The following is a 13,794-nucleotide window of genomic DNA, read 5'->3' on the forward strand; positions in this document are numbered from 1 at the left end:
AATCACTGTACCACCAGAGGAGCCTCAAGAAGTGGGTGATCTCGATAGGACACCGAGAATATAAAAGTGGCCGGCGTGATCTTGGAGCATCTGTCAGTGCAGGCTTTCGATGGGGGAAGACAGTGGGGAGCATGAGGAGGTCTGATGAGCCAATCGGATATTATGGCTTGGCGAAATATGCGGGATGCTCCCGCAGCTTCGAGAATCCTCGAGATGGAAACATCTTTCGACTCTTTTGCCATCTATACAATCATGCCGTTCATCACTCAAGATCATCAATAACCCAAGTAGCAGCGCATTACGCGTCTCAAACAGGCAGAATGGCTAGCTCCAATGTCGCCCGAGCCGCACTGGCTCGTAGAACGCTGCCATCTTCGAGAATCCCGTCTACCATTAGTCTCTCCCGGCCTAGGCGAATACCTCTTGCGCTCTCCGTCTCCGGGAAGAGCATTGCTCCGATAGCCGCCACTTCATCGTTAGGCTCGATACGTGGATATGCCAGTGGCCGACCGCACCCGCCCGGCGGTACCCACCGCATGGATATGGGAGGAGGCGAGCCACAAAAGCCCGCGCTGGAAGAGTATGGTGTCGACCTGACGCAGCGCGCAAGAGACGGCAAGCTGGATCCAGTCATTGGCAGGGACTCTGAGATACATCGCACCATCCAGATTCTCTCAAGACGAACCAAAAACAATCCCGTCCTTATTGGCCAGGCCGGCACCGGAAAGACCGCCATACTGGAAGGTCTGGCGCAACGAATAGTGAGAGGCGATGTGCCGGAGAGCATCAAGAATAAGTCCGTCATCTCGCTAGACCTGGGTCAGCTCATCGCAGGCGCCAAGTTCCGAGGCGACTTCGAGGAGCGCCTGAAGCGAGTCTTGAAAGAGGTGGAAGATGCGCAAGGCGGAGTTATACTCTTCATCGACGAGCTGCACACTCTGCTAGGCTTGGGCAAAGCTGAAGGCTCCATTGATGCCAGCAATCTCCTCAAGCCGGCTCTCTCGCGCGGCGACCTCCAGTGCTGTGGTGCTACTACGCTCAACGAATACCGCCAGATTGAGAAAGATGTAGCATTGGCTCGGCGGTTCCAGCCAATTCTCGTCGGTGAGCCGACAGTTCAAGACACTGTCTCCATTCTCCGTGGCATCAAAGATCGTTATGAGGTGCACCATGGAGTTCGTATCACAGATGGCGCACTCGTCGCTGCCGCAGCCTACAGCAACCGATACATCACCGATCGCTTCCTCCCGGACAAAGCTATTGATCTTGTCGACGAGGCTGCCTCAGCTCTCCGACTGCAACAAGAATCTAAGCCCGATAGTATCCAGACCCTTGACCGAGAGATCATGACAATACAAATCGAGCTTGAGTCGCTTCGCAAAGAGACCGATATCGCCTCAAAAGAGCGCCGCGAGAAACTGGAGGAGACGCTTACGACTAAACGCGCAGAAGTTGCCCGCTTGACCGAGATCTGGGATCGCGAGAAAGCCGAAATCGAGACCCTCAAGAAGACCAAGGAAGATCTGGAACGAGCGCGTCAAGATCTTGATCTTGCTCGCCGCGAGAACAACTTCGCACGAGCCTCCGAGCTCCAGTATGCCGTGATCCCGAAACTACAAGCCCAGCTACCTTCCGAAAGCGGTGCCGAACCACCCAAGAACGCCAATGGCGAGACTCTAATCCACGATTCGGTGACGGCCGATGATATCGCCTCGGTCGTGTCTCGCACCACAGGCATTCCCGTCACAAAGCTCATGTCAGGGGAAGCCTCCAAGCTCATCACCCTTGAATCCACCCTGCGGCAACACGTTCGAGGACAAGATGAAGCCCTCGCTGCGGTCGCCAATGCGGTGCGTATGCAGCGCGCTGGCCTGCAATCCGAGCACCGTCCTCTGGGCTCTTTCTTCTTCCTTGGACCCACCGGTGTCGGCAAGACCGAGCTATGCAAGCGCCTCGCCGAGTTTCTTTTCAGTACCGAACAGGCCGTTGTACGTTTCGACATGAGCGAGTTCCAGGAGAAACACACCGTCAGCCGTCTAATCGGCGCAACAGCAGGCTATGTCGGTTATGAGGACGCCGGACAACTCACCGAGGCGGTTCGTCGTAAACCGTACGCCGTGCTGCTCTTCGACGAGTTCGAGAAGGCACATCGCGATGTCTCCAGCCTGCTGCTACAGGTGCTGGACGAAGGCTTCCTTACCGACAGCCAAGGTCACAAGGTCGACTTCAGGAACACCATCATCGTCTTCACTAGCAACCTGGGCGCGGACATCCTGGTAGCCGACTCGGCAGCCGAGAACGTCACGCCAGAGCAAAAGGCCGCGGTCATGGATGTGGTGCAGGCGTCGTACGCGCCCGAGTTCCTCAACCGCATCGATGAGTTCATCGTGTTCAACAAGCTGAGCAAGTCCGCGCTGCGCGACATCGTCGACATCCGTCTCAAGGAACTGCAGAGCCGGCTAGACGACAGGCGCATGCGCGTCGAGGTCGGCGACGATGTCAAGGACTGGCTGTGCGAGAAGGGCTATGAGCCGCGCTACGGCGCAAGGCCGCTGAATCGTCTGATACAAACGGAGATTGGGCGGAAGCTGGCAGAGAAGATCATCAGGGGAGATTTGATGGGTGGTGGCACTGCGAAGGTGGTCATCGCCGGTGATGAGGAGGGCCTCGAGGTCGAGCTGTGAGCCTTGTGTGTCTTGTTTGTTGTGTGTCCATGGGAGGACTTGATGATTGCTACGAAACCACGGCTTTTTGCATACACGCATCTGCATATGGATTTGGGCATGCAGTTTTCTTGTAACATTAATGATTGCTTTGCTTAGAATTAGAGACTTATATACCCCGCTCACGCAAAAGCTACTTGTACAGTACATACACACCTTCAGAAAGAACCGGCTCAGTCTGTATGAATGTGGGAAAGACCAAGAAAAAAATGGCAGACTCTGCTGCCGTATGCTCCGTTCCGGCTACACCTCGTCCACGCAGATCATCGCACAAACGCGCTTTCTTGCCGTAGATACGCCTCGAAATCCAGCGTTCCAGGGTGGTGCCTTCGGACGACGCCCTGGATGTCCGCGCCATACCCCTCGTCCCTGAACCACTGGAACATGACGCCCACCTCTTTGACGAGGGTCTGCAGCAGCTTCCCGCTGAGCCACCAGGCCTGCGGCATCGGGCGCCCGTAGACCTTCCAGAACACTTCGTTCGCCTCTGCCTGAGTGAGCTCGTCGCCTGCGAGGCCGATGGCCTTGTTGCGGAAGTGAGGGCTGTCATCGTCGTCTGCGTCGATGTGCTGGAGGCTAAGGCGGGCGAACTCGCCAATGTCCCTGGTAGAAACGAGCTGGAGTTTCTTGGCGCCCATGTCGGCCCACATGGCAGCGAAGAGGGTGCCGAAGGTGTTGGGATTGAGGTTCTCCATGAAGGCGGTGGGGCGGAGGATGGTGTAGGTCATGTCGTGCTGGGCGTCGCGGACGGTGCGCAGCAGGTTGTGCTCGATCTCGTGCTTGGTGATGAAATGGGAGATCTTGGTGGGGTTGTCGAAGGAGCGGTCGTCGCCGCCTCGGTCGACGGAGCTGAAGACGATGTGCGAGACTCGGTTGGCGTCGGCGGCTTTGATCATGCCGGCGCCGTGATGAACTTCTAGGTCGGTGCCGTCGGGAGCTTTTTTGCCGAATTGGGCGTCGGTGACGAGGAAGACTGCCCATACGGGCTGGCCGATGTTGGCGAAGATGGCGTCGCCATCGTCCAAATTGCCTTTGATCAACTGGATGTTCCCAGACGGATGTTGGGCGAGCTTCTTCGCGCTCTTAGAGTCGGGGTTTCTGGTGAGAGCTAGAATGTTTGCCTCGAAGGGCAGAGGCTTCTCGGTCAGTGCTCTGATGACAGCGCCTCCTTGCTTGCCCGTCGCGCCAGTGACGAGGATGTTTCGAGCTGCCATGGCAAAGGGTTGGGGTGGATGAAGGGCTGGTGATGACTCGGGCTTGTGGGTATTGGGGCCGCCCCGTAGCTCGTATCTTTATCTAGATAGGGCACCCGGTGGTGGTTGGCGAGATCAACGATACCTGTAATGGTCCTGATGGACTATTTTCTGAGCGGACGGTGATGGCGATGATGGGAAGATGGACCCAATTGGTCATGGACCACGTTCTCAACATAAAAGCATCAACGTCACTAGCAGAAATGAAGCCGATCCGCCACCTTTGAGCCGTATCAGTTTCGCCAAGCCGGAATTGCCAAGTTACTCGCCTCGTCGCGCGACATGCTGCTACATCTGGTCACGTATTATGCAAGTCCTTATAGTAGTCGCTGTGTGCTGTCGGCGCCTCTCGCGCAAGTTTCGACGTTCGGTGTGGTTTCACTTGTCTCAACTTTTCATCGGCGCCATTTCCAGTGTCCCAAACGTTGTCACGTAGCACCCACCATAAAGAAGGTCAGTCCATATTGCCGACCACTGCCTTCAAAGAAGAAAATTCTCGGTCAAGCCGTAAGAGCTTGATGTCAAGATAGCTTTTCTATTATCCTGATGATCTGTTGCGGGCGCCGTCGAGGTCCAAACAGACGCGCGTCACCTTTGCACGACTGCGCAACGCGGCTGGACGGCCAATGATCAACCTACCACCATCTCAAGGATCTCCATGACTTGTTCTCTCTCGGTGATCGGTTTGGCATTCGTCTTGATCCAGTGATCGGTCAGACTGTTCTCTGCCAGACCTTCCAGCTTGTCCCTGCCAACGTTGACGTCCTTCAACGTTCGAGGCATACCGAGTTCCCGGACCACCAGATCCAGGATGTCTCCCAGATCAGCCTTATCGCTTTCATCGCCATATTTGGTCCGCACCAGCTCTTTCACCACATCGTCTTCCATCAGCGCCTTCCTAGTATGTTCCTGCCTCTCATTGTTGGCGTTTTCCTTTGCGTTCCATTTACACACAGCAGGCAGCATGATGCAGCTTGTTTCGCCATGCCCAACTCCTAGCGGACCAAGCTGATGCCCAATTGCGTGGGATGCGCCAAGCGGGACACCTGAGCCGACAGCGCTCATGGCTTCGATGACGCCCATCATACACTGAAACCGGGCGACGAGGTCTTTGGGATCCCTTTTGCACTTGATAAGCCCAGGCAACAGCTTCTTCAGTGCCTTTTCTGACTCTCTATCACCCTTTTCATTGCTGAGGAGACTGCAGAGAGTCTCCACGCAATGATCCACCGCTCTGATACCTGTGCTCAACCAGATGCTGTCCGGTGTTGTAGTTGTCAAGTCTACATCCAAGACTACTAGACTCGGGTTCATCTCTGGAGGCTCAAACAAGTACTTTCGATTGCTGCCATCACTCTTGGTCATGCCACTGATACTCTGATACTCACCTCCACTTAGACTGGTCGGGATCGCCACCTGTCGTACTTTTGGTGGCTTGAGATCTTTCCTGTATGTCGGGCTGACGTGCAGCATACTCTCGAGCCCCTCTTGAGAATCGACATTTTCGTTGGCGAGCATCCAACAGATTGATTTTGCAGCGTCGGTCAGACTACCGGCGCCGAGCGTAATTATACAGTCGGGCGATTTGGAGCGAGCATCCTTGGCGCATTCGATGACCTGATCCCATCGTGTATGTGGAGAGAAGCCTGTGCGGGTGCCCACGACCTCGAGATTTGCAGCAGTCAAGGCTCCAGTAAGTCGTGTCAAGGCATCGGTATTCCTGGCCAGCGACGTAGAGCAGATGATGTAGACGCGGGAGCAGGACAGCGTCTGTGGGATGTGCTTGGCGCAGAGTCGGTCGAAAGACGAGCCATAGGCAATGAGCGGGACGCTGCGGTCGTCGAAGGCTGGACGGAGAGTGTCCGTATTCTCTTGAAAGACCATGTTGACTGGGTCTGGGACCGGTGAGCTGTAGTGTGATTTCCTCTTCGGACAGATACAGCAGGCAAGATATTTGGAAGTTCCCCACGATGGTCGACCGAGGTCTGCACGATGAATCTCGGAGGAGGACTGCCGATGTCAGATGCAGTCGGCCCAGCTATCTCACCAATCAGCGACTTTGATTAATACTCGGCGCCAAGCCAGTCCCAGACGTCGACCAAGGACCCCCGTCTAGAGATTCACAAGCTAGCACTGCTGATTATCACTCACTGGAGCGTTCCTTGGTAGCTGTTATATCCCGGTGGTCCAGGGCTCCCAATTCCTGCGGGACGATGGGCATGCCATGATGTCCGTTTCAGACTACATCGAACCACCTTACGTGACCAACCAGATTACGCTGACTCTCTCACGACCGAGAAAAGAATGAAGACGACAACGTCGACGTTTGGGTCTTTCGATGACAGTCTCGAAGCACTCAACCAGCCATCTCTACAGAGAAGATATCTCAACATCCCTCTCACGGACTCAGTTGTGAACCACCAGCTTCACAAGGACCTCCCTTGCTTTCTTCGGTCGCTCTGTCGACCAAAGTCGCACACACTCAATCCAAACCTTCATTTCTATCTGTATACAGACACTTGCAATCACACTCGTTCCACAGCGACTTTGAGCCAGGATATACACGACACTCCTTATCGGTGCAATACTCTCGCTCCTGATCAGTGCCCGCCCCAGCCACGAAGCGCCATTCCACGTTCAGTGATGACGTCCTGAAATCGAGCCCGATGGCCTTCCGCAATGCTCAGCATCCACCAAGGAGAGAGTACTGTATCGGGATCTGAACACATGCTTGTAGTCAGTGACCAGGGGATGGGACTCCCTCTGGCCCAGCTGATTCTATCCGCTGCCGAGTCGGAATTCAGACGATGGTGCGCAAGTACGCCAACCTGGACGGGCTGCGGGCCGCGCAGGATCACGAGGCCCAGAAGCTGCGTCTCCAGCCCGGTGCCCCGGTCACGACGGTCGGTGGTGGCATGGGACCCACCGAATGCCTCTGAGCTGCGGTGGAGAGCCTAGTTCCCGGCGGACGCATGATGGTGTGGTACGACAGCCCTGCACACGACCCTCCTCATGCAGGGCGACACCGTGCATGGCGTCGACGTCCGCGTCCAGGCTGGCGGCAGCTACTCAACTAGCCTGCATGTGATTAACGCAGTGGACGGTTTCGTTCTCTTTTCAATGGTGCGACGGGTTCACTGCTCAACTTGTCCGCCAGTACTGTCGTTCGTAGCCAGACTCCGCCTTGAGGTTCGACGCCAAGCCCGTGATGGAAGCATTCCAAACGCGGCTAGCCCGAAGCCTGGAGCGGCCTAGTGCATTAGCAGTCCTGTCGACGGTGAAGTCTGCTCGCTATCGTTAAATAGCAGTGACAGGCTTTGACAGTGCAGGACGCCACCTCTGCTCACCGTCCTTCACATCCGACCTCCGTCCCCGCGTTCCAATCCATCAAGCCCAGCCATGCCGATCATGATGCTTCTTCCACCTCCGATGCCAGCGCGCATTGTCCTCCCGGTATTTCGGGATGATACCCATGCGCCCGTGCCGCAACCTCTTCTGATGCTTCGTCAGTCCATCGAGCGTCTCGAAGTTTCGCGCGCACGTGGGACATCGTCGGGTGCCCAAGCCGTGGAACGCGTAACGGTCGAGCTGGTTGAAGGTCTTGGTGCGGAATGGGCGGCGGTGCTCGGGCTTCTGGTCGAGGTGCGACGCCAGGCCGGCCCAACTGGCGAAGAGCGCGTAGCACAAGCGGCACTCGGGCACCAACTCGTAGCGCCGCTTGGGGGTGTAGGTGAGGGGGCCGCAGTCTTCCTTGTGATCCGCTGGGGCGGGCTCTCCTAGACTGGGTGGGCCGTATCCAGTCAAAAGTTGGTCCTCAATGAGGTCCAAACTGTTGAAGTTGCTGGCCAGGTCGTCGTCGGTGGTGTCAGCAAATGGGACAGCATGGTCCCAATCACTACCAGGCATTCCACCGGATGGGGTGGGTAGATCTGGAAGCGGTTTAGGTGTGAACTTAGCTTCGACACCTGCATCTTGTGCAGTGCGCAGGAGGTCCGAGGCTAGTTGCTCAGCTGGTATGTCAGAGTCTGGCAAAATCTCATCAGCCTTGACCTCGAGAAAGGAGCCAATCTTGGCGGCAGCGTCAATAATGCCCTTCAACGCCGCAAGCGTGTCCGGGTGCTCGGCCTGTGGCGAAACGTCGTGCTGAGTGTCGGTCGCATCTGCCCCGATGTGAGTCTCATCTTCCGTGCCGCCCCACATCATGTCCACAGGCAGTCGACGTATTGTGATGCGCACGAACCTCAGACTGTCGCTCTTTGCTAGAGCCTGCGAAACTTCTTTGAGGTTTTTCATGACCGGGGCTAGGGACAACCGGTGTCCCATTGAGTCGGGGGGTTGGCCAGCCCGAATTGCAGGAAGGACGATGTCAAGCTGAATTCTGCGCATGCGGATGATCTCCAGAGCATCGTAGGTCCTAGGAAGGTACCACTTTGTAGTCGCCTTCATGGATTGAAAGTAACCGGGCTTCCCAAACTCCAGGGGATCGCGAAGCAAGCGATTGTATCTGCCGTCAAGCTCGATCGTTGCTAGTTTCCAGTGGAGCAGTTCGATACCTTCATGATAGACCCTGGAGCACGTCTGAAGCAGATTGGTGCATCCCAAGAAGCTTGGTTGGGACTCGTGCTGCTTGTGCTGGCAGACCTCGTCAGTATCCATATCGCACCAGTGTCTGACATAGCCCGGCCGTAAGATGTATAGCCAGATGTGCATTCTGATATCGTATGGCAGGTTGAGGAGACTTGAATGGCCGGCAGCCGGCATTTCTCGGGGCATATCGAGCTCAAATGTGGTGTCTGTAGCGTGCGCCCGGTCAGCCAGCGGCAGATCGCAGCCCTTTTGAATTTGCTGCATCATTAAGGGTGGAAATGCGTGGTTCTGCGGTAAGATTGGAATAAGAGATGGATGATTTAGTGGCGAGATCAGGGTCAGAGCCAGATGATTCTGCGATGAAGCCAGCGCCAGAGATCGATGAGAGTAGGGCGTCGTTTGTCAACTTCACTAATCAGACTATGAATATTGATGTGACCCGTGATGATCAAGACAGATCGACTCGGCGCATTCGGAAAGTAGACGTATAGTGAGGAGCAAGAGGATAAATAGTCCACTGGGAGCGTGTTGTGCCAAGTTCGATGCTGTGGATCTTACCGTTGTTGTGTGAAGTTACGAAGACAGCAGCTGATGGTAGAGGGCAAAAACAATCCAAAAGGAGGCAGCGGCTTAAGACATCGGCCTGAGGCATCAGCAGGAAAATACAGATTTCTTGAGGCTAGCACTGGCTAGGTTGCCCTTTGCCTTTACCAGACTTAGCAGGTGGGACGCTCAGGTGAGTGCGACTTACTTTGTATCATTTTCCCAACCGCCATGAAAAGCGAAATGACAAGCACAGCAGACCCAAACACAATACAGGCGACTGCGGGTATGAACCTCCAGCTCCGGGTACTCAGTTTGATGTAGCAGAGTGGAGGCAGGATGTACGCCAGAGCGCAAGCACTCGTCGCACCTATCAGCTCGAAGACTGCCCCTAAATCGCAGGTGACCAAGCTGATGCCCATGGCGCTAACAACGAGCGCACTGCTGAAGATCAAGTGTCGGTTTGGGTGGTAAGGCTCTTCTGGGAACCAGTAGTTGTTCATGACCTCTCGACAAACGAAGCATTCAAGTGGTAGGGTCGTCAGCATATTGAGGCCGAAGCAAAGCCGCGCGATCTGGACGACGAGATGCCCTTGAGATGGAAAGTTGTTGAGAACATTGCCCTTGGTGAGGTCGCCAAAGGTGAGGAAGCCGGACAGTGCCATGAGCAGGCACGCCAGTAGCGACGCAAAAGTGCTGTAATGCGTGACGGTAGAGAAGCGGTCCATAGTCGGCGTTTTCAGTGATCCATAGATCAAGAGCGAGTTATGGTGACACACGAAAGCTGGGTCCATCAGCAAAATCCGGCCCGTGAACAAGGAGTACTCCATACCAAATGAGATAACGCCAACAGCCTGGAAAAAGCCGTCATTAATGAGCAACAGGCCTTTGAGATTCCCGCGAAGATTGCTGTCCACGAGAGGACCTTGTGAGAGCACCGTAATGACAATCACCAGCATCGAGATTAACGCCAACATGGAGGCTTTCGCGAGCTATTTCATCAGTGATGACTTGCGAACAGGCCGAGGTGTTTACCTTCGCGATATCTCTGTATAAGCTCAAAGGCCAGCTGAGCCCAAGTACAAACAACACAATGATGGCACGTCTATCGGTGAGCAGCCAGAGAAACTTCGTAGTCTTCAACGCCGGAAACAGAGCTTCTATCACATGTGGTATAGTATCACCAACAATGATGCAAAACGCGATCATGCCCCCAAATGCAAATGCCCATTGGGCCACCGATATGGCTATCAGGCCGGTCTTCCCGAAGCAATGTTGCATAGTGCCTTGGAATGAATCTGCTCCGGACAGCTTGCTGTTGATGACAATCAAGCGAATCGTCCAGTCCACTGTAATGGTGAGCCCCACCAGGAGGACAATGCCCATAGTCAAGCCTGCCTGGCGGAAAGCGTATGGTTGTCCTATAATTCCTATTCCATCTATTACAAAAGTGGTTCTGGTCACACGTGTTCTTGCTCACCTGCTCCAATAATGGAATTGGCCATGTTCATGATGGCGCTCCGCATGCTGCTTTTGGGCCGCGCGTTGGGCAAGTGCTCTTCCGGCTGGAAAGCATCTGAAAGGAATGGTGAGTCCAAGGGAGGCGTGATGTCCGTCAGCAAAGGCGCATCTGGTCTGGGCGAATGCAGATAGTCCTCATCGTCCATCCAGTCTTCCGACTGTTGGAGGACAACGTTGGCATGCTCCTCGACATCGAAGCGGACGCGATTGGTAGTCCGCGGCGTGCCGGACGGGCGCGGTTGGGACAGTGATGACTGCCGCTGTACTTGAGGGCGAATCGTGGGCGCAGGCATGGATCGCAGCTCGGCTAGGTCATCGGCATCGTCGAGGGAGTTCCGCAGGAAGAACCGCCCCTCCTCTTCAGAGGGGTGTCGCGTTTCTTCAACATGGCCATTGGGCGCAACATCATCACTGGGCATATCGCACGTAACGCATCGGGGGCAGAGAGCGAATGGGCGACCGCACCAACACAAAGATCAAGCCAGCTATGAGGGTTGAGACGCAGCAAGGCAGGAACGGCACCCGGTGCACTGCGCCTATACAGCAGGCTTGGCGTCCAGGTCCGGGCGCTGTCAGGTTCGCAACAAGGAGCATAATCAACCCCCCTTTACATGTCTTTGAATCTAAATTTACTAATTTTTGGCTCTCTATATCTAGAGCATATGAACACCATAAGTTTACCCTCTCACCAGCATCTACGACGTTGCTAGACCCACAGCCACCGTGCTTATCAGCATCCAACCGATTCTGTTCAAGGTGAGCCGACCACCTGCGGAGTTGGAAGACGATTCCCCGTCATTTCCGAAAGGCGATGAGTCGGTGCTGCCTGATGTCTCCTGAGCCTCGTCGCCGGTGGTAGAACTGGCGCCGCCAGACGAAGTGGTCGTAGCCATCGATGTCTGCGAGCTGCTTGCATCAGAGGTGCTCGATCCGCTGTTGGAACTCGAGGAGCTCGAGGACGTGCTGGAAGTGCCGGACATGGTGCCGAATCCTGCATCCTGTTAGCTTATAGTTCTCAGGTCTGAGCAGTGAAACTTACCTATCCGGTCTTTATCAAAGTCGAAGACAGTATAGACGTTTTTCAGAAAGATGTCGCCGAGGATCCACTGGTCTGCACCGAAGGGTTGATGGCCGATGATGTTGCTCGCACATGTGTTGCCGCTTCCGCGCCTGCCGATGTAGTCCTTCGGCGAGATACTGTACTTGACTTTGGAGAACGAGACCTCGACGGTAGTGCTTGCATCACAAGGCACAGTGTAGGCCTCGCCACTACTGGAACTGCCCGGAATAAGGCCGTGCAAAGTTTTGGCGTCGTTTGGGGGCATCAACGTGTATGAGGTCCCCGTGTCGATAATGGCACTCTTGCCGGTGAACTTGCAAGCCTGACCGCCGACGAAGACATCGTCGACTGGTATCTCCCAGCTACTGCCGCTCTTAGTCTGGGTGTAGCTCAAATCGCCCTTGAATTTGGAGCTGTCAACGCCACCAATAGTCAACTGGCCATCCTTCGTGTCATCAGTGGCACGCTGTAGGTGAATACCGAGGATGTTGTCCTTGAGGCCGGTCTGCACGTCAAGTGCCTGCATGACGGTCTGAGAGCCAAGGTCATTGGACGATGCTGGACCGAGGCCGAGAATACCATCCATAGGATAGTTGTTGAAGTCATTTGATGCGGTCTTTGCAAGACCGAACTGAAGTTGCAGCGTATAGTTGGCAAAGGCGACTTTGTCTTCCGCCATCACTCCCTCGACTTCACCTGTACCATACGCGAGGCTGAAGGTCTTGGTGGAGGTGTTGAGAGTAGTCGAATCATCGGAACCGAAAGTGTTGTGTATTGAACAAGCACTGGACCTGCAATCCGACCCAAACACCCAAGTATTTGTTGAGCCTGTATCAACTAGCATGTGCATCTCCTGACCTTTGGACCCGAACAGAAGCGAGGAGAAGTACGAATAGTCGGATCCATCTTGGTGGATGGCCAGCGCATGAGGCTCGCTCGGATCGCTGGACTCGTCGATCATGAATGCATTCTGACGCTTCCTTGGGGTTTTTTTGAGATCGAGAGTGTATACGCCTGAATCCTCCTCGTTTGCTTGCTGCGGCAATGTAGGGTAGAATCTTTTGCTCTTGCTACTCTCGTCCTGGTAGGGGTAGAATGCCGAGACGGTGCTCGTTAGCAGCGGTAAAGACAGCCATCTTTGGTGCATTTTCCTCTGATATCGTCTAACGAGAATTTAAGTCTTGCGGAGGAGCCAGTCCCAGGTCGATTAAGTCTATAAAAACGATCGATTTTGGAATCCAGCCAACATTGATAGCTTGTGACCGTCAAAACGCAACTGGTCGAAATACAAACGATAAATAGCAGACAGTAAGCGGGATTCTCAATCAAGAGATCCCACAACACGAGGCAGGGCAGTAAAAAACGAGTGCAAGTAGTGAAAGTCGGTGTCGATGCCAACGCCGATGACAAGATGCAGGCAAGGCAGTTATAACGCAGGACTCGAGATAGTTGGGGATGGAGGGGAGTTCGAAAACAGAGTTCGCCATGTGCATGTCGATGGCGGGCTGGCGTCTCAAGCGCCCGCTTCAGGCCTAGGAAGCGAACTAGTTCCAGGGGACCATCACGGATCTTCAGGCACGAGTCGCTCGCTTGAGCTCCCTATTGGCGAGCGACCCTCGGTGCCAGAGCGTGGAGGCTCTGGTGCCCACTGTGGCTGCGTGCAAGGGCGAAAACAATTCATACCACATACCTTACAGCTGCCGGGCAGGCCGATGGCAACAATGACAACGGCCACGTCCGAGCGTTGAAGGCTGGTCAGAGTATAAGTCACCTGCGACCTGTCACCGGCAGCACCAGACACCCAATGCCCGCCCCGTGATGAACCACCTCTCTGGCCATTTGAAAGGACTTCTGAATCTTGGGTGATAGCCGACAGATGAACAGGGGCGCCAACGCTATCTCCACAGAATTCGCGGCGCCGAGACCCAGCTGACAGGGATTATCCACGATTTTTGTGCCGGACACCGGGCTGAATGAAGATCGAGGCCTTGTAACCACTAAGGCAGCAGTGGAGGCGAATGTCACTGTGACATGGAGGAAGCTACCGGACAAGGTAGTTAACTGCACAAAGAAAAATGATGCGCGAGAAATGAAATTATACTATAAT

General features: G+C 54.9%; 6 protein-coding genes across 6 annotated transcripts; 1 reads left to right on the forward strand and 5 right to left on the reverse strand.

Moving 5' to 3' along the window:
- Positions 1-320: 320 nt before the first annotated feature.
- Positions 321-2,684, forward strand: HMPREF1541_00784 (uncharacterized protein; the record flags this gene model as incomplete). The annotated part of the gene is made up of 1 exon (XM_008713088.1): positions 321-2,684. One exon carries the CDS (start codon positions 321-323, stop codon positions 2,682-2,684), a length of 2,364 nt encoding a protein of 787 aa, XP_008711310.1.
- A 302-nt stretch (positions 2,685-2,986) lies between these two features.
- On the reverse strand, positions 2,987-3,937 carry HMPREF1541_00785 (uncharacterized protein; the record flags this gene model as incomplete). The annotated part of the gene is made up of 1 exon (XM_008713089.1): positions 2,987-3,937. The coding sequence occupies one exon, from the start codon at positions 3,935-3,937 to the stop codon at positions 2,987-2,989; it is 951 nt and encodes a 316-aa protein (XP_008711311.1).
- A 669-nt stretch (positions 3,938-4,606) lies between these two features.
- Positions 4,607-5,860, reverse strand: HMPREF1541_00786 (uncharacterized protein; the record flags this gene model as incomplete). Its single annotated transcript, XM_008713090.1, has 1 exon — positions 4,607-5,860. The coding sequence occupies one exon, from the start codon at positions 5,858-5,860 to the stop codon at positions 4,607-4,609; it is 1,254 nt and encodes a 417-aa protein (XP_008711312.1).
- A 1,503-nt stretch (positions 5,861-7,363) lies between these two features.
- On the reverse strand, positions 7,364-8,827 carry HMPREF1541_00787 (uncharacterized protein; the record flags this gene model as incomplete). The annotated part of the gene is made up of 1 exon (XM_008713091.1): positions 7,364-8,827. The coding sequence occupies one exon, from the start codon at positions 8,825-8,827 to the stop codon at positions 7,364-7,366; it is 1,464 nt and encodes a 487-aa protein (XP_008711313.1).
- A 415-nt stretch (positions 8,828-9,242) lies between these two features.
- On the reverse strand, positions 9,243-11,046 carry HMPREF1541_00788 (uncharacterized protein; the record flags this gene model as incomplete). Its single annotated transcript, XM_008713092.1, has 5 exons — positions 9,243-9,268; positions 9,315-9,890; positions 9,939-10,098; positions 10,142-10,536; positions 10,587-11,046. 5 exons carry the CDS (start codon positions 11,044-11,046, stop codon positions 9,243-9,245), a joined length of 1,617 nt encoding a protein of 538 aa, XP_008711314.1.
- A 276-nt stretch (positions 11,047-11,322) lies between these two features.
- On the reverse strand, positions 11,323-12,834 carry HMPREF1541_00789 (uncharacterized protein; the record flags this gene model as incomplete). The annotated part of the gene is made up of 2 exons (XM_008713093.1): positions 11,323-11,618; positions 11,667-12,834. The coding sequence occupies 2 exons, from the start codon at positions 12,832-12,834 to the stop codon at positions 11,323-11,325; spliced, it is 1,464 nt and encodes a 487-aa protein (XP_008711315.1).
- Positions 12,835-13,794: the final 960 nt, after the last annotated feature.

This window comes from Cyphellophora europaea, assembly GCF_000365145.1.
Source record: "Cyphellophora europaea CBS 101466 unplaced genomic scaffold supercont1.1, whole genome shotgun sequence".
NCBI classification, from domain to species: Eukaryota; Fungi; Ascomycota; class Eurotiomycetes; order Chaetothyriales; family Cyphellophoraceae; genus Cyphellophora; species Cyphellophora europaea.